The sequence below is a fragment of the Helianthus annuus genome, chromosome 10 (genome assembly GCF_002127325.2).
Source record: "Helianthus annuus cultivar XRQ/B chromosome 10, HanXRQr2.0-SUNRISE, whole genome shotgun sequence".
In the NCBI taxonomy this organism is placed as follows: domain Eukaryota; kingdom Viridiplantae; phylum Streptophyta; class Magnoliopsida; order Asterales; family Asteraceae; genus Helianthus; species Helianthus annuus.
In genome coordinates, this window is record NC_035442.2 from 102,174,762 (window position 1) to 102,200,714 (window position 25,953).

The 25,953-nt window shown below is 37.6% G+C and overlaps 1 protein-coding gene and 1 pseudogene across 1 annotated transcript; both read right to left on the reverse strand.

Moving 5' to 3' along the window:
• Positions 1-2,758: 2,758 nt before the first annotated feature.
• LOC110881857 lies at positions 2,759-6,891 on the reverse strand (annotated as a pseudogene).
• A 1,227-nt stretch (positions 6,892-8,118) lies between these two features.
• LOC110885244 (2-hydroxyisoflavanone dehydratase) lies at positions 8,119-15,796 on the reverse strand. The gene is made up of 2 exons (XM_022132926.2): positions 15,427-15,796; positions 8,119-8,684 (listed from the first exon to the last, which is right to left on the reverse strand). Exons 1-2 carry the CDS (start codon positions 15,794-15,796, stop codon positions 8,119-8,121), a joined length of 936 nt encoding a protein of 311 aa, XP_021988618.1.
• Between the last annotated feature and the right edge of the window lie 10,157 nt (positions 15,797-25,953).

The following is a 25,953-nucleotide window of genomic DNA, read 5'->3' on the forward strand; positions in this document are numbered from 1 at the left end:
AGCTAAGTGTTAGTAAGGAAACCACTTATAACACAACCAAGACACAACGCTAGCTACATAAAAGGCCTGTAATGATAACTTTCTCCCAACACATTAAACCTAAACGTGTTCTTAATCAAATAGTAAACTTTATATTCACCATTGACAAAGAGTAAACTCAAAAAATGTCAAACATCACATCACAACTTGAAGTAATCCTCACATATCCAACGAAAAATCATATCACTGCAAGTCAAACCTAAATTACAAGATCAAATCTTATTAAAAAAATCTAAAACACTTAACAAAAATACATAGCTCACACTTAGATAATCAACAAGACGATCTATTCTTACACAACACTCGAAAACTAACAGGTTTACGAACCAATATATGCTCAAACCCTAGATCGATATGAGAAAGAGACTGCATAAACATATGAGTGAAACCCTAATAGAAAATGGTAGACTTTCTGGAAACAACACCAGACGAACTGCATAACAGAATCAGATACACGTCTGCTAACATATAAAGTCACACGACTTTAAGAATTCAGGGAACCAAGCCTGAAAGACAATACTTAAAGGAACATAAAGACTATATAGATTTGACCAATAACTTTTACAACTTCACAAAAAATATATCAAAAAAATTTGTGAAGAACATAAAAACTAATTTGATTCAAGAAAAAAACTTTTACAACCTCACAACAAACTTGAATCACACGATTCAATAAGAGACTATCATAAACATTTATAATAAGACAAAGACAAAAGTCACATGACTTTTAAAAACAATGAATCACAAGATTCAAGAAACAAGTCGGGCAATAATGAGAAAAATATCACATACACCAGACTATAAGACACAACCAAATGATTTCGATTAGACACAAAATCACACGATTTGTAATCGAAAAACCACATCTCACACAAGAGAATATGCACGGCTGTAAAAACACTTGAGACCAACCTTGACAATTCAAATGGATTAGAAAACACTCAAACCACATGGTTCAACTAACCATTCAATAACTCAACAAGATCATGAACAATAAGACATCAGGACTACATCCAGGAGGCACTTCGACAGTCCAAGACAACATTTAAAACATGACATACGGGTCAAACAAACCATCATGATACGATTTGATAAACAAAAAAACCAATCAAGATACAGTCAATTCACAAACCACACAACACAAATTGCACATAAAAAAGTCTGATACAAATCAGCACTACGGTCTTAAAGAGCTTAGATTCAATCAATACAAGAAACTAACAACAGCTCTAAACCAATGCAACTACAGAACAAGTCTGTATAAAACCAGATCAACAACACGAAGAACTGATAGAAAACAACACTACGATCTAACGGGACTAGACTCAACAACACGAAGAATCTACAAAAGACCCTAGACCAGTGTAAAAAAAACAAGCATCACCTAGACCAGTGAACTAACAACACTACGATCGTCAATGAAGTCTCAAAGAGATAAATAAGAAACAAATAAGATCACCAACACAATGATCCTACAAAAACCTCACTACGGTCGGACTCAAAACATGAAGAATCCACGACCAGTGAGATAAAGACAAAGACTGTCGAAGAACATATCTTCAAGATAGTATAACCTTACAAGATAAGACTCAATCAGCCAGATCTACATTCAGTCTCACACATACAGATTATCAACACGACGATCTGCTTTAACTCTCAACAAGACTTAACGGACACACTACAGATCTGAACATACAAGAACAAGTAACGCGCCCTAAATCTCAGTTTCAATATGAAACCCTAGAGAGAAACAATGCAACGAGAAAGAAGTAAATATCTCACTTGAAAAACAACCATGAACCACTAACAAATATCAGATTCTTAGAATCAAAGAGCACATTGATCATGGCCCAACATGTATGAACAAATCATTTAGAAACATAATAACCATGTGCTAATAACAAAATTCAAGATTGTTACTACTAGCAACTAGGATCAACAACAAAGTTCAACACACATAGAACATAGCATAAAGATTGAAGTAATAGTACGCTGAAACAGATAATCAGCCTCACAAACTATGTCTCATGCTAAACAGAACTAATCCTCATAAACAAACCCTGATTATTACTATGATAATCAACCTTCACAACGCATTTAGACAATCAAGCTGCACATGTCAAATTTGTAAAATCAATCAATTAACAATCGAAAACTTCAGTTTTAACAGACAAAACACTCCCAATTACACAACACTTTAGTACCTTAACCAAATCTCTACGGAACTAAACGATCATATCATTGATAACAAAATCCAAACGACCTAACAGATTTCAACTTAAGACAAACCTAGATCTAAACTTTTCTTCCAGAGACTTTGAAAGATCCACACAGTGAAAGTGTAAAGAATATTTGATCTAGTTATTTAACAGAAGTATGATAACTCACAATGATAGAACACCAACCACAACAGTACAAAGTATGAGGAAGAACTATGCAACACGTATATGCACACACAAAAACAGGGGATGGCTCTCCCTGTTATCAAATCAAGTGCTGGCACCCCTAACCCAGCCAAAAATAAGAATAAATCAGATAAAACAGGTGATTAAGACAAAAGAAATATGAAAGAAGTTCTTACCGAGTACTCCAGGAGCAAATAAGGACGAAAAAAATTTAGAGGAGATAGTAGCAAATCAATCCAACAGGTAATAGGATACAAAATTATATCCCCTTTCATTTAGAACCATCTGAAACTAGTGGCACCGCTAGATCATCTTTACGCAAACTTTTGCCTCAATGTCCCAACAGAAATCTTGCTCAAAACCTTAACATTGAATATTGCATACTGCTTCTTGATCTCGGCCTCTGCTTTCTTAGCATATGCATCAACCTTGTCCTCATATCTATCATATAGATAAGGCACCGTGTGCAGCAAAACAAAGTTTGTGTATAACAAGGTCAAGAAATTCCAGCAGCTTCCCAAAATTGATAGCACCCACAATGTCACACCCCCAAAATACCACATGCAGAAACCCCCGCGAGGCGTGTGACATACCAGGATCTAGCCACCAATCACATTGAACTCATAGGTAAATTTAAATAAAACTTTCATTTATTAACATTAAGTGTTACAATGTTACATATAATTCACAGTGTACAGCGGAAGCATAATTCATTCGTTACGTGTTTATAATCCATATGTAAAAACCATTAATCCTGTGTTGTGATTCCATGTATCTCGACCCATGACCACTCCAGCCTCCCAGACAGCAAGTTCCAACAATATGCACCTAAAGACCTGCAAGGCATGTAACAGCGAATCAACAACAAAGTTGAGTGAGTTCACAGTTGGTTGTCCATTTTAAAGTTGTTCCAAAAATCATAAGTTCATTCGAAAACCAGTAGTTAATCAGTTCCTTGTTTCCCAAACCATAACCAGTGGGGGCTTCCCCATGTGAACCACTAGACCATTACCATATCGACAACTGACTGAGAAAGTTGTGCCCTATGTCAATGTCTATCGTCATTGACTAAGTGCCCAGATCCATTAGTACACGCCCGTCCTCCCGGCACGGTGTGAGGCTTGTCAACCCTAATAGCGATATCAACTAATGACCCGCTCGCCATTGGCCCGGCGATTAAGTCGATATAAAAATGAGGGACTTCATGATAGAGTTTTATCTAGTAAGTTATGTGTTGTCGTCCTTCCCAACAGAGGACGGAGGTACGCAATATACCCAAGGAGAATACGTAGGTTACATGTTGTCGTCCTTCCCAACCAAGGACGGAGGTACATATTCTGTTAGAGGTGAATATGTAGGTTTTGTTTTAGCTTCTACCAAACCACCGGGAATCCCATGCCTTATAGAAAGTGTGAACTCACCTTGTTTTGCTCGGTAAGATTAGTTACTTGTTATTCAGTTGAACAAACACGTCCTAAAAAGGTTACCGATAACTAGGGCTGGCAATTTTACACGAATACACGAATACACGACACGAACCTACACAAAGTTAACAGGTATCGTGTATGGCCTTAACAGGTATCATGTACCAAACAGGTAGACACGAGATTACCTGTTAATTTTCGTGTATAAACAGGTCAAATACCTGTTTACCTGTTAATACCCGTTAGTACACGATAAGAAATTAAATTAAATAAAACTTATCAGCCATGTGCGTGTGGGTTCCTTAATTTCTTTCTATTTTCATTCCTCATTCAATTAAAAAAAAATAAATAAATAAAACCCTAAACTCCCTCTGTAACTCTCAGATAGCATGTCGTGTTCATGTTTTTATTCGTGTTAACAGGTATTAACATGTAATTTTCATGTATAACAGTCGAACAGTCGTGTTAACAGGTATTAACAGGTAATTTTCGTGTATATCTTGTCGTGTTCGTGTTTGAAAAAAAGGACACGATAAGTTATCGTGTCGTGTTCGTGTATGGGATTTCGTGTATCGTGTCTTATCGTGTCTTATCGTGTACGGGTATACACGATATGCCAGCCCTACCGATAACAGTTAGTTCTACATGCATATGCACCACACCTTTCATGTACAAATAATCCACGTATTCATTGTTCACATCAAGCACATTTATTGCACACAGTACTCAAGTAACAACAAACTTAGCACATATCATTACTTAAGTCATAGGAAATATCCAGATTATCATTACATTCATAACGCAAGTTCACATTACACCATAGCCCACATCAAGTAGTTCACTATCATGTTTATTACTCCCATTTAATCGGGCCAACTTAAATTACATGAATTTATTAGTTTATTTATAATAGCCCAACTTAATTATGCACACATATCATCGGCCCAAGTCCCATAGTTATCACAATCATCACAATTTTCAAACAGTTTCCTAACATCATCTTTTTAGTGAATAATTATCATGAATTTATACTCGAAACCCTTACTTTATTCACTTACATCAGCCACTAATATGATACCCCTAATTCGATTACATCAGCCACATGACTCCGTATCATAAACCAATGTTGGAAACAATCATACATATTAATAATTCATATAGTCGCACACCCCAGACAAGAACAATTCTTTATATGAACCACGACACAAGATAAATCAGAACCAAATTCAGCAATAATATTCAGTAACATATACGTTCTTGGTTCACCAACATTAACACGTAGCAATCTTTTATAATCCATATACTAGCTAGCATGTACCAACACAACATAAAACAAGTAAACCAGTAACATACATAAACAAGATCATTCACAAGAATTAACATACTACACATAATGAGAATATATATATATATATATATATATATATATATATATATACACACATATCAAGCGTGGATCATTATAACAATAATACTACACATGCATTCCTAAATAGTAATATCCACCTTAATCACACACCAAACAAGATTAGAATCATCAGAATTATACTAACCAGGAGATAGGTTATTCTCGGCACAAGCGATTCGAAGGAGTAGCCTGATCGTGAGAAGGAAGATAGGGTACACTAGGGTTTGTATTGTTTGCAAAGAATTGTATAACACAACTAATGTGTTTACGTATACATAAGGAAAAGGGAGGTTTGGGCCTAGCATAATAATAATGATGAGTTGATAATGGCCACGCGATGGTGATTATGTTTTCTTCAAAAACTCCACTTGATGTTGATGTTTTGTGTGTATCCCCCCACTGCCGAGATGATGATGATGTCTAGAAAAACCCTCAAGGTCCCACAAGCATGTGATGACTGCGTATCCAATCCCCTCCACCGAGAATTGTGTTGACTTTTCCTACTCATCTCCAAAGATAATCTTGGCTGCTAATCTTTTCACGTGGAGGAAGCCTGCCGCCAAAAAAATGTATATAATATCGATGATGTGTTGATTTCAAGATGATCGAATTTGTTGTTGATTGAAAGCCAACGAAAAAAAACCTCCGCTTGCTGCCATCGCATAAAGAATAGGGAGAGAAAAACTCTAGGGTTTTACATGTATGTTTTTGCCGGTTACGAAAGGTTTCACAATCATAATTACTATCGGCTCCTCATGGGCCACGAAGAGATATGGGCCGAGGGCCCTTCTTGGTGAACATCACCTCGACGAAGAACATAGTTCGTCGGATCAAAGATGATGAAGAACATGCCGACGAAGAACCTTATACAAGAGGTTACCAAACCTAAATAATTCCTAAATTATTTACTAAACCACTCTACATCATAATACTTCAACAATTCACCAAATATGCACAAGTTACAACAGAAACAATTATGAAAAGATGATGTGAAACAAGTAACGTGTTGAGTAAAGGCCTTGAAAACTCGGGTTGTCACACACAAACCAGCAATCACAGCAAGAAACTTCTTCAAATCTTTGCCAGAAGCAATGTTCCTAAGGATTGCTAAACTAGTGTTGATTTCAGTCCTGATAGCAGAAGCAACACCAAGAACAATATCTTCTGGGAGAGCAACTTTTGGGAACTTTGGTGCAGACTTGTTGATGAAGCTGGCAGCATTAGACAACAAGAAAAGAACAGCCGGTGCTAATATAAGAGTATGGAAAACTAGTGTAAGCAAGTGATACTCGACCAATTAAAAAAGGACCCATATCACAGTGGCAAAGCCGAGAACGCCAGCAGAAACTTTCTTGTCCTTCCACAAAAATATATCAGCAGCTTTGCCGCCTCCTAACACCTTGTGAACAGGCCTCTCTCTTCCAACCAGCCGGTAAACCTTATCCTTGAGATCGGTAACCGGTGAACTCTTCTTAGCTTCACCGTCGGAATCCGATGAATCTTCTTTGTGAAACGTTTCAGAGATCTTCTCCGTGACAGATTCAACAAATGATGGCTCGTGCTCATGTTGTTCGTGTTCACCGGCAACGTTATCGGCCATTTTCTGAAAGATCGGTTACCGGATCTGACGGAGATTCGCCGCCGGAAATCAAGAGATTGTTTGAAAAAAAATTCATTTCTCTTGCTTGTGCCGTCATGATGACTGGATTTCTGAAGCCAAAGACGGTAGTGACAGAGGATGACGACAATAATGAAGACGGAGTCCGGAAGCCTTATTATGCTGAGAGATAATAAATATGCTGAGAAATCTTCAAATCGGAAGAACTAATCATCCAATCTTGACCTTCGGAATCAACAGATCTGAAACTTTGCACACAGAATCACCAAGATCCAACCCCAATGTCAAAATCGAACACAAATCAGCGAAAGATTAATCGACTCTGAGCCTTAAGGCTCTGATACCATGTCAAAAAATATGGCATCAAGTGTATAAGAACTCAGAAATACCCAAACCAAAATATCATTAACCCTAGAATGAATACACTGAACAATATACACAAATGAACTGGCAATACACAACTCTATAACTCTCAAAAGATCATCAACAAGATGCTCCTAACAAAACGAACAACAAGAATCACTACAACTGTGAATCAGAATGATTCACAGTTAGAAACCCTAATTCGCCACAAGAGAGATGAAAAAAATGAGAGAACAAAGAAAATATCCCAGCTCATTTTCTCTCTTAATCTCTCTGAACAAAGAAAATGTCCATGGCTTTATAGCCTAGTGGCATCTTGGGGGTGGGATAAGACTTTGGGACCAATAGGTCCTGGGTTCGATTCCCACAAGGGGTATTTTCCCATATTTATTAGGTTTCCTCCTGAATTGGTGTATAGGCATTATGCCTAGTGGAGATGGATATGATCGGGTGGTTCCGCTGGTGGCACGATGATACTCCAGTGGTCCGTCAGTGATCCAAATTTGCCGTTAAAAAAAATAAAAAATAAATAAATCTCTGCACAAAATAATGTGAACTGCCATTTATATAAGGGTTCTTGAAACTTCACCCATCATCAGCAACCGGTTCTTGAAACTTCACCCATCATCAGCAACCGTACAACAAGCCTAGTCCATCATCAAGCCCAACACAATAGTTTTGTTATAATTATCCAATAAGAAGCAGCCCATACCTCACATGTACAAATGACACTTATTATTAGGAAAAATAACATAAAATACAGAAGTATAAAAATATAAAACTGATGAATTATTTATACATTTTTAACACAAAGTTGGATCAAGAAAATAATATTGAATAAACATGCTATCAACCACAAACTCAAACAATGAAACAAGCCAAATGATTCATCAAAATATTGGCCTTTTCACTTGTACTATCAAGAACATAAAAGCAGTGACCCTCTCCTTCAATATCCAAAATCTCAACCTCCCCATCCCACTCACTTTCTTTAACAGTTTCAAAGTATTTTATCCCAATTTCCCTGGTCGAATCCTTTTCCGCAACCACCACTAGCAGCCTCTTGCAACCAAAATCTGCCTCAAATCTCCGGTCCACAAACGGGTTAATCAAAGCATTATCAATCCCACCATGAGCATGTGGATGTGATAACATCCAAAACTTATATGCCAAACTCTCATCACAAGTCTTGAAGTCCAAAAAAAATGGACAACCTAGAAACCCACCTAATATTTGCACATCATTATTTAATCTTTCTTTTCCTGCTTTCAAAGACAAGTTGTGGACTATATTAGCACCTGAACCATCCCCACCAATGTACAGTCTATCAAAATCTCCATAGTCAACCAACCAAGGCTCTTGATGTCGTCCATCACTTGTTGAATGTGATGCAACCCACTGAAGTGCTGTCCAGCAATCTTCATAAGCTGTTGGTGTAAGATTAAATATATTATGTATTAATATTTAATCTATAGCCATCATAATCATTTACATTATAGAGATCAAAATATATTAGAACCTATTAAGATAATTAGTTGGTAATTGTTGATGGACCATATTACCCTTATTAACTAATTAGGTTTCCTCCTGGGTGCTTATATAAGGAGAATTATGTGGAGGTTAAGGGGTTACTCAGTTACACAATTACACAAACCCCATTAGCCATAACATCAATAAGTTCGGCCTCCTCTCCTAAACCGATATCCCTTTTCGGTTTTTCTTAGCCCCATCATCAGTTAGCATCCTAAGGAGGAACCAGATCACCTTGACAAAGATGTCGAACTCCATGTCGTCTTCTCTCACTGGATTCTCCTCTGCACTGTCTGCGGTGACAGGTATGTCTTATTGTTTTCCTTCATGTATAAACAGAACTGAACCAACATGTGGTATCAGAGCATATGTTGATTAGTCAGTTTTGTTTTGTATCCATAAATCTGGAATAAAACTGGAAAACAGGATTTAAAAAACCATAATAAAATTTTCGGTTTTATCATCCGAGACGTTCATCTCGGATCTGTTAAACAAATCACGGATCATGTATTGATTCGTTATAAGTGTTCCGAAATCATCAGTTTAAGAAACATGTTTAAATGTGTAAATAAATTCCAGATTTCGGATGAATGTTTAAGTATTTTATGTTTTTAGGGTTCATCATGTTCTTAGGAAAATTCGAAAAATTCTGTTATATTTTGGAATATGATTCGGATTATTAAGTGTTTTTCCTGTTTTGATCTGATTTTGTCTTCTAAAATTTCCGAAAACTGTTAAAAGATAAACAGATTATGATTTACGAAATACTTGATAAAATTAGATCATTTTAAAACAGGAAATAATATCACAAAAAAATCCCTTAATTTCGAATTTTCAGTTATGTTATCACAATTAACAGCTGTTGACAGGAAGCTTCGAGATCATCAGATTACGACTCGAGACCATCAGTCTCGACTCGAGACCATAAGGTCTCGACTCGAAATCATCAGGTCATTAAAACCATCACAACTCGAGACCAACAGATCTCGACTCGAGACCATAAGGTCTCGACTCGAAATCATAAGGGCTTAATGGTCTCGACTCAAGACCATAACGTCATAACTCGAGACAAAGGTTGCGACTCGAGACCATAACGTCATAACTCGAGACAAAGGTTGCGACTCGAGACCATAACGTCATAACTCGAGACCGTGGTTGTGACTCGAGACCTCATCACGACTCGAGATCTCATAACTCAGTCGAGACCTGACTCGAAACCTCATTATTTTAGGCTGTTTAGTTCGATCCGCGCTAACGGGTGGTTTGCTATTAAATAATTGGTTTTGTAATTATTTAGTTAATTAATCAGAATCAGATAATGTTTTGCAAAACCAAAATAGCTTAACTTGAATGAGCTTCTGATGTATCATTTCTGGCCAAAGCTGACTTGATACATCTACTTATCGTTCAAGTATTACGAAAGCTATGTTAAGTGTGCATCATAAGCATGAAAGTTTTAATATCTGGCCAAAGCTGATTTAATTCTTTCATAGATGGCATACTTAGCAAGTGCATAACTAAAGTGATTGTTTCAATTTCTGGCCAAAGCTGATTTGTTACAACCACTTTGCACATATGCTTAAATGATTACACTTCTGGCCAAAGCTGTTTTGTTTTCGTTTAAGTAGAATTTTTAACTAAGTCTATTATTTTGATGTTAGTAATAGACATTATCACAGCTTCATAATCTAAAATGGTCATTATTTATGCCTGCCTTAGTTTAACATGCCCTTAGATCACATTAGGACTTCTTCCTTAGTATCATAACTTGCTCATCTTATTTCCACTATCAGCGCCCAATCAGGGAATTCCATCTTTGACTGGTGATAACTTTGCTGCATGGAAGGATGCTCTCATGCTTACGCTTGGGCTGTTGGATTTTGATTACGCTCTTAGGGATAATAAGCCAGCGGACCTTACCACTCAGAGTACTGCTGCTGAACAGATACTTCATGAAAAGTGGACTAGGTGTAACCGCATGTGTCTCATGTTTATGAAGCAGTCCATAAGCAATGCTATCAGGGGAGCTATTCCTGATTCTGAAGATGCTAAAACCTACTTGGCTTCTATGGAGGCGCAGTTCAAGGGGACGTCTAAAGCACACGCTAGTACTCTTATTCTCAAGCTAGTGACAACTAAGTATGATGGGAGGAGCGGCATTCGCGAGCATATCATGATGATGAATGACATGGCCAATAAGCTGAAGGGGCTGGAAATGGAAATCAGTGATGGTTTCCTTGTTCATTTCATCATTACTTCGCTTCCTTCGTCTTTTGAAGCATTTAAGATCAACTACAACACTCAGAAGGAAAAATGGACGATGAGTGAGCTGGTCGCCATGTGGGTACAGGAGGAAGAGCGTATGAGGATGGATCGCCATACTGATGTTGCAAACTTCACTACCTCCAATTCTAAGAAAAGGAAGAACAATTATCATAGGAAGGATGCTTCAAAAGTCCAAAGGCCTAATCCTAATTCTAATACAAGTGCACCTTCCAGCTCTAAGAACTCCTTAGGCAGTATCCGCTGCAAGTTCTGTAAAAAGACAGGACACATGCAAAAGGAATGCCCTGACTTTAAGGAGTGGCTGGCTAAGAAAGGTAACGATTATTTTATGATACTTGAGTCCTATAATTTAAGTGTTCCTGCTAATTCTTGGTGGTTTGATTCTGGTTCTATGGTTCATGTTACCAATTCTACTCAGGGATTCCTTTCAATCCGGAAGCTGGAAAGAAACCAAAGAACGCTTAAGGTTGGGGATGATCGAGAATTAGAAGTGAAGGCCATTGGAACATTACAATTAGTTATGAAAACTGGTTTATGTATTAAACTTTATGATACCTTATATGTTCCTGAGGTAACTCGGAACCTTGTATCAGGACCAAAGTTAGACATGGACGGTTTTATTGTTTCCCATGGTCATCGCAAACTCTCTATCCATTATGATTATGTTCTTTATGGTACTGGTATTCTGGATGGTGATCTCTATAGATTAGAACTAGAAGATAACTTTTCCAAATCTTTGTTGTCATATAACATTAATGAATCACTCACAAAGATGGAAGAGAAACGAGACTTAGAGACTTCATCCATGTTGTGGCATCAGCGTTTAGGCCACATTTCAAAAGAACGATTAAATCGTCTCGTAAAGGATGAAGTCTTACCTCCTCTCGATTTCTCTGATTTTGGAACATGTGTCAAATGTCTTAAAGGTAAAATAACATTAGCGAATAAGAAAGGTGCCACTAGGAGCTCTAATTTATTAGAACTCATTCACACTGACATTAGTGGTCCCTACTAAATCGCTGGCATAACAGGACATACTTCATTTATCACTTTCATTGACGATTATTCTCGTTACATGTACTTGTATCTTATTAAGGAGAAATCTGAATCTCTAGCAACTTTTAAAGATTATAAGGCTGAAGTTGAAAAGCAATTAGATCGTCAGATTAAAGTTGTGAGATCAGATAGAGGCGGTGAATATTATGGAAGACATACTGATGTGGGTCAAGCTCCTGGTCCATTTTATGAGTTTTGTAAGGGCCAGGGGATTGTGAACCAATACACCATGCCTGGTACACCTCAGCAGAACGGTGTCGCTGAAAGAAGAAACCGTACCCTTATGAACATGGTGCGCAGTATGTTAGCCAACACTAATTTACCATTATTCCTCTGGACTGAAGCGTTAAAAGCAGCTGTTCATATACTCAATAGAGTTCCTTCTAAGTCTGTCCCTAAAACTCCTTATGAACTTTGGACAGGAAGGAAACCGAGTCTTAAATATATGAAAGTATGGGGCTGCATTGCTGAAGCAAAACTTTACAATCCTTTCCTAAGGAAACTTGACCCTAAAACAGTTACCTGTTTCTTTATCGGGTATCCTGAGAACTCTAAGGGTTATCGTTTCTATTGTCCTTCCCATGTCACCCGTATTGTTGAAACCAAGCGTGCCGCGTTCCTGGAGGATTTCAAGGTCAGTGGGAGCAGTACCAACCCTTACGAAGAATTGCAAGAAGTACAAGACGCGGGGGGGAGAGACTCGTCGCTTACCATTACTCCGATTACTCCTCTTGTACCCAATGCAACTACTGTTCCTGATGCTACTGCACCAACTGCAAATTTACCTCTACAATCAGAACCCATTATACCTCATGACGAAGGCACATCAAACGCTCAAAACCAAGACAACCCTGAACCCGATAATCCACTCAGGAGGTCATCCAGGCAAAGAAGGCCTCCTAATTGGGATGATTATGTTACCTACCTGACTGAAATGGATCCCGGAAAGCTCAATGATCCTATCTCTTACAATGAAGCCATTAGCAGTGATCAGTCTTCTGAATGGAATAAAGCAATGATTGATGAGCTTGAATCCATGAAGAAAAATGACGTTTGGGATTTGGTAGAATTACCCAACGGAGTCAAACCCGTAGGATGCAAATGGGTGTTCAAAACAAAACTGGATCTGAATGGGAACGTTGAACGCTACAAAGCGAGATTGGTTGCAAAGGGCTACACTCAGAAAGAGGGAATTGATTATCAAGAGACGTTTTCACCTGTCTCTCGTAAAGATTCTTTAAGGATCGTCATGGCCCTAGTAGCTCATTTCGATTTAGAGCTGCATCAGATGGACGTTAAAACCGCTTTCCTTAACGGAGATTTGGACGAAGATGTCTACATGAAACAACCTGAAGGCTTTAAACCTGAAGGTCAGGAGCATCTAGTCTGTAAGTTAAAGAAATCCATTTACGGGTTGAAACAAGCATCACGTCAGTGGTACCTCAAGTTTGATGAAGTCATGAAGAAGCAAGGTTTTATAAAGAATCAAGTGGATCAATGCACCTACCTCAAGATGAGTGGGAGCGACTTTACTATACTTGTCCTTTACGTAGATGATATTCTATTGGCAAGTAATAGTTTAGACATGTTGCATGAGTCGAAGCGTTTACTCTCGCATAACTTCAACATGAAGGATCTCGGAGATGCTTCTTACGTCATTGACATCGAAATTCACCGAGATAGAAACAAAGGGATCTTAGGATTGTCCCAAAGGGCCTACATAGATCGTGTTCTTACACGGTATAACATGCAACAGTGCAAACCCTCTGTCGCTCCAGTAGTTAAGGGAGATGTTTTCGGTTCATTCCAGTGTCCGACAACAGAGGTTGAGAAGGAGCAAATGAGCCAGATACCTTACGCGTCAGTAGTCGGGAGCTTGATGTATGCTCAAGTCTGTACTCGTCCAGATATCGCTTATATTGCTGGAATGCTAGGCCGTTATCAGACTAATCCTGGCCTAGATCACTGGAAAGCAGCTAAGAAGGTACTTCGATATCTGCAAGGGACGAAAGACTATAAGCTGACTTATAGAAGAAGTGATCATTTAGAAGTGGTGGGCTATTCTGATTCTGACTTTGCCAAATGCAAAGATGACAAGAAATCCACTTCGGGCTATATCTTTATGTTAGCAGGCGGCCCTATCTCTTGGAAAAGTCATAAACAACAGTTGACCACAACTTCCACAATGATGGCAGAGTACATTGCTGTCTATAACGCAACCTGTCATGGAATGTTGATTAGAAATTTGGTCACTGGACTCAAAATCGTTAATTCCATTTCTAGACCATTGAAGCTTTACTGTGATAATTCAGCTGCCGTTAGTTTCTCGAACAGTAACAGTTCGACAGGAGCTGGTTTATATCTCGATACGAAATATCTATTTGTACGTGAACGAGTTGAGGAAAATAATCTTTGTATCGAGTATATTAGTACGAAGGATATGCTTGCGGATCCGATGACTAAAGGTCTCCCTCCTAAGGTTTATGAAGAACATGTTCAGAATATGGGATTATGTAAAGACCTTATTTGAGCATATTGTACTAGCTTATGTTTTATGATTAATGAAATTTCCTCAAGTTTGATTTTGTATGTCTGTTAGAATATGTTCAACCGGTATAATGGCATATAGACAAATAAAGTTACAAATCAAACAAAGGGCTTACGCATATTTTGATCATGACGATTAGGTTTTAAATTAAGGCTATAGTATGATTAATGGGGGTCCTGAGTCGCATAATGATTCAACGGCTGTATTTTTCTGCTATGGTACTTGTTTAAGGCTAAAATGAGTGTTAACTCCTGATCAGGCTTATCTAATACTCATAGTAAATGATTACTCGGCTAAGTGGGAGAATGTAAGATTAAATATATTATGTATTAATATTTAATCTATAGCCATCATAATCATTTACATTATAGAGATCAAAATATATTAGAACCTATTAAGATAATTAGTTGGTAATTGTTGATGGACCATATTACCCTTATTAACTAATTAGGTTTCCTCCTGGGTGCTTATATAAGGAGAATTATGTGGAGGTTAAGGGGTTACTCAGTTACACAATTACACACACCCCATTAGCCATAACATCAATAAGTTCGGCCTCCTCTCCTAAACCGATATCCCTTTTCGGTTTTTCTTAGCCCCATCATCAGTTAGCATCCTAAGGAGGAACCAGATCACCTTGACAAAGATGTCGAACTCCATGTCGTCTTCTCTCACTGGATTCTCCTCTGCACTGTCTGCGGTGACAGGTATGTTTTATTGTTTTCCTTCATGTATAAACAGAACTGAACCAATAGTTGGCAGTAGATTTTCTGGGGCTAGTCTATACTCCACTGAGATTACAAGTGCATTGATATGAGAAACCATTGTGGTTAGATAGTTGTGTTCAAGTAGAGTGAAAGCTGATCCCAAGACAAACCCACCTCCATGCATGTAGACTAAGATGGGGAGCTTTTTGAAACTTGTTGATGTGAGTTTGGGGAGGTAGATACGAGCAGAAAAGTCGGGGGAAATGACCACGTCTTTCGAGGATATTCCGGTGATTGGGTCGTCTAACGATGGGGGTGCGTAAGGTGAAACCATCAGCCGCTCTATAGTTTCATCTTTGTAGACACGAATTAGATGAGGGATCTCGTAGCTTAATTCCTTGTTTGAGGACATGATATTGAAGATATGTTTGTGAGGTTACACATAAAAGTTACATATAAAGTGGCAAACAACGACAGCATACCAAAACCTACTTTTCTTTGAAGTGGCATCCGATAAAATATGTTATCTGTTAGAGAAAACTGATGAAACTGAACTTTCTGAACGAAATAATATAAGATTCTAATAATTAATAAACCATTATTGACGAAATATAAATAAATAGAAACAAATCTACAGAGAATCAATTTTTTTTATTAAAAGACAAGTAGAATACATAGAAATAATCCTAAAACCAACCACCACTATTAAAAATTGATTCTTTGGTCACTAAGCACCCAGTAACATATGTCCATGATCCGCGGTGAAGTATTTACTCACACGGCCACACCCCTTTTTCACCACCGACCTTCATGTACCGACGATTACGTCTTTAGTTGAAGATATTTGATTTGTGGTGCACCTCAACTCGTGAGACATACTTAGCCTACCATTTTGAACCACTTCCATTGAGATTTGACTCTACGCCTTGGTTGAGCTCCTCTATCGAAAACACAACAGTCTTTCACACTGACATGTGTTCTCTTTTCTTGCATGAGGCAGTAATTAGGCTCATTTGTGTTGTATAGAAAATATTGATTGCTGTATAATGGAATCTTTATATTTGTATGTTTTACACTGCACGGTGTGGAGTGTTGTCTAGTGTAGGGAACAAACACAGCAAATGGGGTTTGAATTGTATTGAGAATTGTATTGTGTTCATCATCTAGGGTTACAAGGAAATGATGCTTATATAGAACACCAAGTTACATATTAGCCCCCTATACTATTCATTTTCTTCTTTCCGACACTCCCCCTCAAGTTGAGTAGTGGGGTTACCAATGCTCAACTTGCTCAAACAGCTATTAAACGCGTTTCCGTTGACTGCCTTCGTGAGGATATCTGCGAGTTGATCTTTTGATGCTACATACGGGAGCTCTATGATTCCTCCTTCCAACTTTTCTTTGATGAAATGTCGATCTACCTCCACGTGTTTTGTTCGATCATGTTGAACTGTTTTCTGATATTTGTATTGCAGCAGTATTGTCACACATAACTTTACTAGGAGCCTTTTGTGAAAAACCAATGTCTTCTAGCAGCCTTCTGATCCAAAGAACTTCGCTTAACCCTCGAGCTATACCTCTGAACTCTGCTTCTGCACTTGACAGAGCAACCACCTTCTGTTTCTTACTTCTCCAGGTAACAAGGTTTCCGCCAACCAAGGAGAAGTACCCTGATGTAGACCTTCGGTTTCCCTTATCTCCTGCCCAGTCTGCGTCAGCGTAGAGCTCAACAGTTAAATGCCCATTTGTTTTGAACAATACACCATGGCCTGTGGTTCCCTTGAGATACCTTAGAATTCTCTGAGCAGCTTCCATGTGGGCAACTTGTGGTTGGTGCATAAACTGACTTACCACTCCAACAGCGTAAGCTATATCAGGGCGAGTATGGGAAAGATAAATTAACTTGCCCAGGAGCCGTTGGTATCTTTCTTTGTCTGCGAGCTTTCCATCGAGCTCCATGTGAAGATTGTGGTTCACCACCATTGGCGTATCAGCTGGTTTACAGTCAATCAACCCAGTTTCTGCCAGGAGATCAAGAACATACTTCTTTTGGCAGATGAAAATCCCCCGTTTAGATCTGAGAACTTCAATTATAAGGAAATACTTGAGATTCCCAAGGTCTTTCATTTCAAACTTTGAAAACAAATTCCTTTTCAGCTGGGCTATTTCTTCTACATCATCCCCGGTGATAATCATGTCGTCCACATATATGATCAAGCAAGTTACGAGGCCGTTTCTCCTTTTGAGGAATAAGGTATGATCAGCGTTACTTTGGCGTTACCCGTATTCTTTCATGCCAAGGTGAACTTTCCAAACCATGCCCGAGGAGACTGTTTTAGGCCATATAGAGATTTCTTCAACCTACAAACTTCCCCATCTTTAAAACCCCCTGAAAAACCTGGAGGTGCTTCCATGTAAACTTCTTCAGTTAGGTCTCCATGAAGAAATGCATTTGTAACATCAAATTGATGAAGGGGCCAATCCTTATTAGCTGCAACGGAAAAGAGGACTCTGATGGTATCCATTTTTGCAACCAGAGAAAATGTCTCAGAGTAATCGATCCCATACGTCTGAGTGTACCCTTTGGCTACAAGCCGGGCTTTGTATCTTCCAATGGAACCCTCTGGTTTATATTTAATCGAATACACCCACCGGCATCCAACAGTTTTCTTTCCTTTAGGAAGAATGCACTTCTCCCATGTATTGTTTTTCATAAGAGCACGCATCTCCACTTCCATTACTTCTTCCCATTTCTTCTTACCTTGAGCTTCCTTCACGGAATTAGGTATCTGTTCAGTGTATAGTGAAGCAATAAATGCTTTCGCACTGTTAGATAAGTTCCCGTTGACCTTATTAGCTACAGGATATCTTGAATTTCTGGTTTCCCTCTCTGGGGAGTACCGTTTTGGAGGAACTCCTCTATTGGCTCTAGGTGGAAGAGAGTATCTTCTGGTTGTCTCTACTGCACCTATTTCAACATGTTCAGCCACTGGATCAACCTGTTCAACAACTGGATCAACATGTTCTGTAGTTGTCGGTTCTTCAACAACCGGATCAACATGTTCTCTAGTTGTCGGTTCTATATGTTCCCCTGTTGTCCCATAGTTAAAAGTCGTAGAACATTCAGGGTTCTCAGTATTTCTTACCTCAGGCATCACATTGGATGGACTTTCTTCAGTGGTACTGTGCTCCGCATATTGTGTGTCTGCGTTTGAAGGGCTCGCAGTACTGTGAGGAAGTTCTGTTGTTACTTCTTCATACGAGGGAAGGTGGGTTAACCAACTCAGAGGGTCTATACATTCGTTCTCCCCCTGACCGCTGAGTTAGGTGTTATAAAAGTATTTTGTTTCAAGAAAGTCAACATTCATTGTGGTGAACATTTGACGAGTTGTTGGATTATAACACCGGTAACCTATTTGATCGATCCCATAGCCGACAAATACACATTTCTCAGCACATGGGCCAAGTTTGTTTCGGTTGGTTTTGGGTATATGGACAAAAGCGGTACACCCAAAGATTCGAGGTTCAAGTGTAAGAGGATGGGGAATTCTGGCAGATTTAGACAAACAATCTAAGGGAGTCTTGAATTTAAGAGCTTTTGTGGGAAGCCGATTCAGCAAATACACGAGGTTGCAACTGCCTCCGGCCAGAAGGATTTAGGGACTTGAGATTCGATCAAAAGGGCTCGAGTCATTTCAAGAATAATACGGTTTTTCCGTTCGGAAACACCGTTTTGTTCTGGGGTATGGGCACAAGAGGTTTGATGAATTAATCCTTTGGTTGTAAAGAATTGTTTCATAGATGTATTGACAAATTCCCCCCCCCCCCATTGTTGGATCGAAGGATTTGGATTTGAGTTTGAAATTGAGTTTGAATCATAGCATAAAACATGACAATTTTTTCGTAAACTTCGGCTTTATTTTTTAAAAAATATACCCATGTCATGCGAGTGCAATCATCCACGAATAATATAAAGTACCGAAGACCCTGCCCCCCATCACAGGAGCAGGACCCCACACATCAGAATGGATTAACGAGAAAGGTGAAGCAACTTTCGTATTGCTAGGTTTGAACGGGTGTCGATGGCTTTTGGCGCGAAAACAGGTTTCACAATCTATTTTCCCATTTGAAGGGAAGAGTTTTGGAAACAAAAGGTGCGAATAACCATGGGATGGATGTCCCAAACGTCGATGCCATAGCCAGGCTTCCCGGTTATCAGTTCCATGAGCCAACATCACAGTACCCTGGTGAGCCACTTCATCCACATAGTACAATCCTTGGCGCTCAGTACCACGTCCAATAATCACACCCGTCCTGATATCCTGTAGGAGACAGAAAGTAGGGTGCATTAGTACCGTGCAATTTAACTCTTTGGTAATATGACTGATTGACAGTAATTTGTGTGATAAGGACGGAACATAAAGGCAATTTGACAATTTCATAGTTGGTGAAATTTCAATTACTCCTCCTCCTTTCAGTTGCATCGTTCCGTTGTTTGCTGTATGGATTTAGTTTTTTGAGGTTGGCTCATTGAACGTATGTCCAATGGTTTAAACGTCATGGTGTCAGTAGCACCAGAATCAAATATCCAAGCACTATTTTTCCCATGATTGCTTTCCATTTTTTTCAATTTTTTTTAACTTCGCTGAAAGCCCGTAAATTCGCCGGCACAAACTGGGTAACTTGAATTCGCCAGAAAAACGACGCCAGATAATAGCGTTCGCTTACCGGCGTATTTATCAAATACGCTAGGTAACTTGAACTCGCGTTCAAGATTTGAGTTCACTCTAAGAGAACAAATCCGCTCAGAGACGTCTAGGGTGCAGCGAATTTATCAAATCCACTCCAAGATTCGAACTCGTATTTATCAATTTCAACGACACAAGTGTGCGACTGGTTGCAGCGAATTTAGAGCGGCTGGTTGCAGCGAATTTGAGAGGTTTTAGGGTTTGCTGAGCAGCGGAATTGTTGGACAAATTAGGGTTCCGGTTTTTTGATGTGCGGCTGAATAAACAAGGTGTGCTGAAAAAACTAGGGTTTACTGACAACGGTGAATATGGCGGCAGCGAATTCTGAAGATGATGACTTTCTGTTAACGGTGGCCGGAGGTATGTGGCGACGGTAGAGAATGTAACAGCAGATTGCAGGTTCGATTTTCAGTGGAGTTTTACGGCGGTCGGAGGTTAGTGGCGACGGTAATCTGAACACGACAGCAGATTGCAGGTTCGATTTGTTTAGAGTTTGATTTTGGTTTTGATTGTCGAGTTTTCTGGTTTGAGGTTGGATTGGCTTGAAAAAATTGTAGATGATGAGCAATAGTGTTCCAGAATCAGAAACACTGCTCTGATACCATGTTGTCTAGTGTAGGGAACAAACACAGTAAATGGGGTTTGAATTGTATTGAGAATTGTATTGTGTTCATCATCTAGGGTTACAAAGAAATGGTGCTTATGTAGAACACCAAGTTACATATTAGCCCCCTATACTATTCATTTTCTTCTTTCCGACATGGAGGGCTTGAAGGAAGGGCGTGGAGAACACGTGGTAACCACGTGGTGACGTAGAGAAAAAAAGCATGGGTGAGAAAATGGCATGGAAGAAAATAAAAAAATAAAAATAAAATAAAAACATCAACCAATCAAAACAAACTTAAACGACACCCACCAATCAAGAGCCTCCACCTCACCCGCACATTTGCCCCCACGCCGGTGGAAATCCTCAAGCCCCAAACACAACGCTGGACACGAGGTAGTTTTGTGGGTATGGACTGACAACAACACCGTGTTTTGACACCTATACCATGTGGTCTTATTATTCTTTCCTTTTAGATTTTCATGGACTTCATTATATATACTAGTTGTTAAAAAAGTTGTGACCGCTTTTTTTTTTTTTTGTGTTAAAATTGTCAATTCAGGTATGTTATTCTAGCAATACAATCATCCTCAGATAGTGTTAAAACACTGAATAACAATACAATTATTCTAGATGTTAAAACACCGTTACAGTATTACAATTCAAGTTGTGGTGTTTTTGGGATCTGTATGGTGTTTTATATCTGTAAAATAGCAAAAAAAACTTTCAGATATTATAACACCATGATCTGTTATTGATACGTAAAAAAAGAATTATTTCCTAAAATAACTCTTAAAGCGATTACAATCTATTTTATAATTAAATTGGTTTTTGAAGTTAATTACCTTATTGCCCTTAATCCATTAAATTAATTTAATGCCACGTGTCGTCCTCGTAATATTTCTCACAAACTCACCCTTTTTACAAGAACCTAAACATATATATAGGTGAATTATAGGGAGAAATCTCATGTGAGTTACAAAAACTCTGAAAACCTAATAGATGGACATTATGCTGCCATGTGTTACACTGTTTCGCTTTAATATTTTTACTGAGACCTGAGACATTTTATGATACTGACACACTTTTCGTAACAGTGGAGGAGGAGCGAGAATTTGTTACATTTTTCAGTTGTTCACATTTTTTTGTAACTCATCTATAACACTTTTAATTGTTTTTTTACAGCGGTTTTTTAGATTATATGAAGTGTATGGAACACTAGTGAACTAATCTTAGCTCTTAATTATCAATACACAAGTATAAATCAATAGCCGGGATTTGATAATAAAAATATACTAGTGTATTTTACGGTTTAAAGATGTAAATCAATGGTTAGGATTTGTTCACTTAGTTCACAAATACATTACTTTTTTCTCTAGAACCCCACCCTATATACGTGTGTGTGTGTGTGTATAAGGTAGGGTTCGGCTACAAAGTCCATTTTTCCTACAAATTGTATAAAGTCATAAAATACCACATTTCAGTCATAAAACACACTCAAAACCCATAAAAATACAGAGTGAAAATCACTAAAACACAATATCCAAACCCAAGCCCTAACCGTCTATAAAAACTTGAAACACACCATTGTATAACTATGAATATAAAACACAACATGATAATCAACATAAAATAAACTAATGTTAGTCATTCAAAAATCAAAGCCTTATCATCCAAAACACAACACAACACCCACAAATATGGCGTTTTAGTAAATCTTCACTTTGTTATTTATGGGTTTTGAGTGCGTCTTATGGCTGAAATTATGGTGTTTTATGACTTCGTACTATTTGTAGGAAAAATGGATTTTGTAGCCAACTCCCACCATGTCACACCCGTTCGATAGCGGAAGCGCACGTGTGAACTTGATTAGTTTTCATCGCATACGATATAAGTAAACAACTATATGATTAAAACACACAATGTTCACCCATTGACATAATTAAAAGATACACACCATAAGTTGTTTAAAGTACAAGACAACATAAGTTGTAAGTTGTTTTGTAGAAAAGACGACATACGTTAATAAGTTTTACACACGAGACTTGTTCAAAATAAAGTTTTTAAAATAACAAGGTTTTGCATGCTATGTCCCATTCGAAGATGGGATATATGGATCAAACCCTCCAAAATGCAGATGGCATCGTCTTCATAATAAACCTGGAACTTCATAACCCGTCGCACCAAGATCCCTTTAGTTTCCTGAAATACATGTAAGTTTAAAAACATGAACAACATTTGAGCGAGTTCATGTGTTTTAAGTTCGCATGCATCAAATGAATCTTAAAAACATTTGAAAGTTCGAGTATCGAAAGCTGGTATGTAAAGCGTCTATGAATTTAATGATCATTAGTGTTTTGCAAGGACAGTAATATGTGTGTTGACAGGGGAAGCACTCAACCCGGTAGACGATTTTATGTGCCATTAACCTCGACTGGGACACAAAAGCACTCTAAGTGACCTCACAAGGACCCGTGAGTGGGGCTCGTCCGTACCCGATAGATCTACCCCATTTGTTCCTTGGTCCTTAACAGGATTAATGGTGCCCTAGTTTGCGCCTATTCGCACGTGAACCAATAATTCATTCCATAGCTTAACCATACCCTTGTTAACATGTATTTCCCCCCTGAGAGTTATAAAACCGAAAACGTTTAAAAGAAAGGGGGGACATGAACTCACAATATTGCGTCTAGCAGATAGTGCTAGCAACTGTGTTCTAAAAGCCTGAGTCAACCTGCAAGTGTTCTAACTCATTAGACAATTTGGCCTCTTCTAGACCTTGTACTCGTTGCTCGTCTTGAACTTTATTATATTCGCTTTGTTTTTGGAACCCTTGTGTATTTTTAATAATATGTTGGCATTTGTTTCGTGTATATGCTTTGATTCGAGACTGTATATTTGTTACACAAATATAACTGTATACCGTTTAGAGATATGAGTGTTAAAAATATTCATTTTTAACATCGTAAATACGTTGACGTACGTGTACGGCATTCTTGTGAGAGTACACTTCAATAAGTGTATTTGAGTACATCATCATGTACTTGAGTCTTTTATACGTATACATATACTTTATATATACTTGTACTTGTGTATATTTATTGGTATTTACGTAGTATTTACACGTATTCGTGTACATGTACATCCCTTGTATTTAAAAATGTATTTTTACAGTATATATATATATATATATATATATATATATATATATATATATATATATATATATATATATATATATATATATATTTTGTCATTCGGCGTAGCCCATTTTCTTGTGTTATTGGGCTTAGCCCAAGTCTATATGTCATTGGGCCTAGCCCATGTCTTTATTGTAATTGGGCCTAGCCCAAGTCTTTAAGTTATTGAGCCTAGCCCATATTCTTATTGTATTTGGGCCTAGACCAAGTCTTTATTGTAAATGGGCTTTACATATGTATTTATTGAAATGGGCCTTGCCCATGTATTTAGGAAATTAGGCCTTGCCCAATATTAATTATATAAGCCCAAATTTTGTATTCTTGTATTTTTGGTAAACTTTTACTAAGTATAGGTTAATTAAATATACATATTAGTAAACTTGTAGTTTGTATATTTATACTTAGCGTCATTTACATATTAACTTTCCGGTTTTGTTATCGTTATTATATATATTAGCTAAGTGTCTAAAAATTATATTATTTTCTGACGCGTTGTCGTAGTCATTTAATATATATATCTTTGTGTCAAACTTGTCCAAAGGTCGTAGTAACTCCTCGAGATGACGATATGTCCGTTTAACGTCGGGGAAATATATTATTATCTTGTCGGTATATATATATAGTTATAAAATGATTCGTCCGATGTTCGTTTGTCCGTTGTCCGCATCTTGTTTTATGGCCTAACATAAGTGTGCGTTTTATGTATACACGAAGGTTCGTGATCGTCGTCAAATTCTTGTAAGTATTTACGAGGTTTTCGAGTATGGTGTATTTGTATATTTTTCATACATATTTTTCATATGTAATGTATTTGGTACTTTGTTAGTATTCTCCTAATAGTAATACATACACATAATGTACAAATATTATACACCAAATAGAGTATTTAAAATATATAAATTTACCAAAAAATTATATTAACATATATTTATTATTTCTACTCATTTTACTTAGTATCTATATACTATATTATAATACATGAGGGAGGGGTATTTTAAGATACCCAAAAAATAAGAAATTTTCCCCCCTTTATTTATAGAAAGACCCCTAAAATAAGGGTAGTTTGGTCTTTTAAACTCTATTTATTTTTTAGCCCCTAAACTTATTACGCTTAAATCCCTGAAGTTTTAACAAAATTATAGATAATTAGTTACAATTCACCCCTCCACAACAAACTTATAATTTTTTTTTACGTATTCTTGACATATCTTATAAATTGTATTGTTTAAACAAAATATAAAGATAGCATGACGACCTACACATTTTTGTCGACGTTTCGGTAGTTGTCTTGTTCAATATCGACGCACAGATTAAAAGGTACACGTCGATAATGCTTTAATGTACAAGTGATTATAGAAGAATATAACAACTAATCTATACTATATAATCATTTAATGAGTTAAATAATAGGTTCTATAGCATTTTCATTCTAAAATTTTAAAAACTAAAACTATTGTCAAATAATTGATTAAACAATTTCTTTATACTTTAGTTAAATTTTAAAAAAACTTCCTAATTTTAAGGAATTAGTCAAATGTGAAATGTCACCATAAACTAACAAAAATTCAATTTAAAAGATTATTCAAAATTCAAAAGAAACTAACAATAATGTCCATCTCCATGACCTGCTGTTTATTCTCCCCCTCATAGTTAGTTAGTTACACAAAGACACAATATAAAGAAAGAGAAAGAGAGAGCACGGATGAGAGAAGCACAATCAACTCAAGATTGGAGCAAGTCATATCTTTTAGTTCCTAAGATGGGGTTTTTAGGATTATAAGTTATCCATTTTTCAGGATCCGATTTATGTTCTCGCTCCAATTATGATCTCTGTCACCGGAGAGAGTATTCCGAGAGAGAGAGGAGAAGAGAGAATATTGTTGGAAATCTAACCTCTGGCTGCAATAGATGGTGAACGGGCCACAGTTTCTGCCACGACAGAGTCAGAGTCACCGCCTTTAATCCGTTGGCTTCTTCGTCATTTCGCGTTTGACGTCAAAGTGTTCTTTGCGATGGA

Excerpts from the sequence above, each read along its gene's own strand:
- LOC110885244 (XM_022132926.2), bottom strand. The coding sequence starts at position 15,796 with ATGTCCTCAAACAAGGAATTAAGCTACGAGATCCCTCATCTAATTCGT. Across the intron at positions 8,685-15,426 it reads AAATCTACTGCCAACTATTG|CTTATGAAGATTGCTGGACA; the intron begins GTTCAGTTCTGT and ends TTACACCAACAG.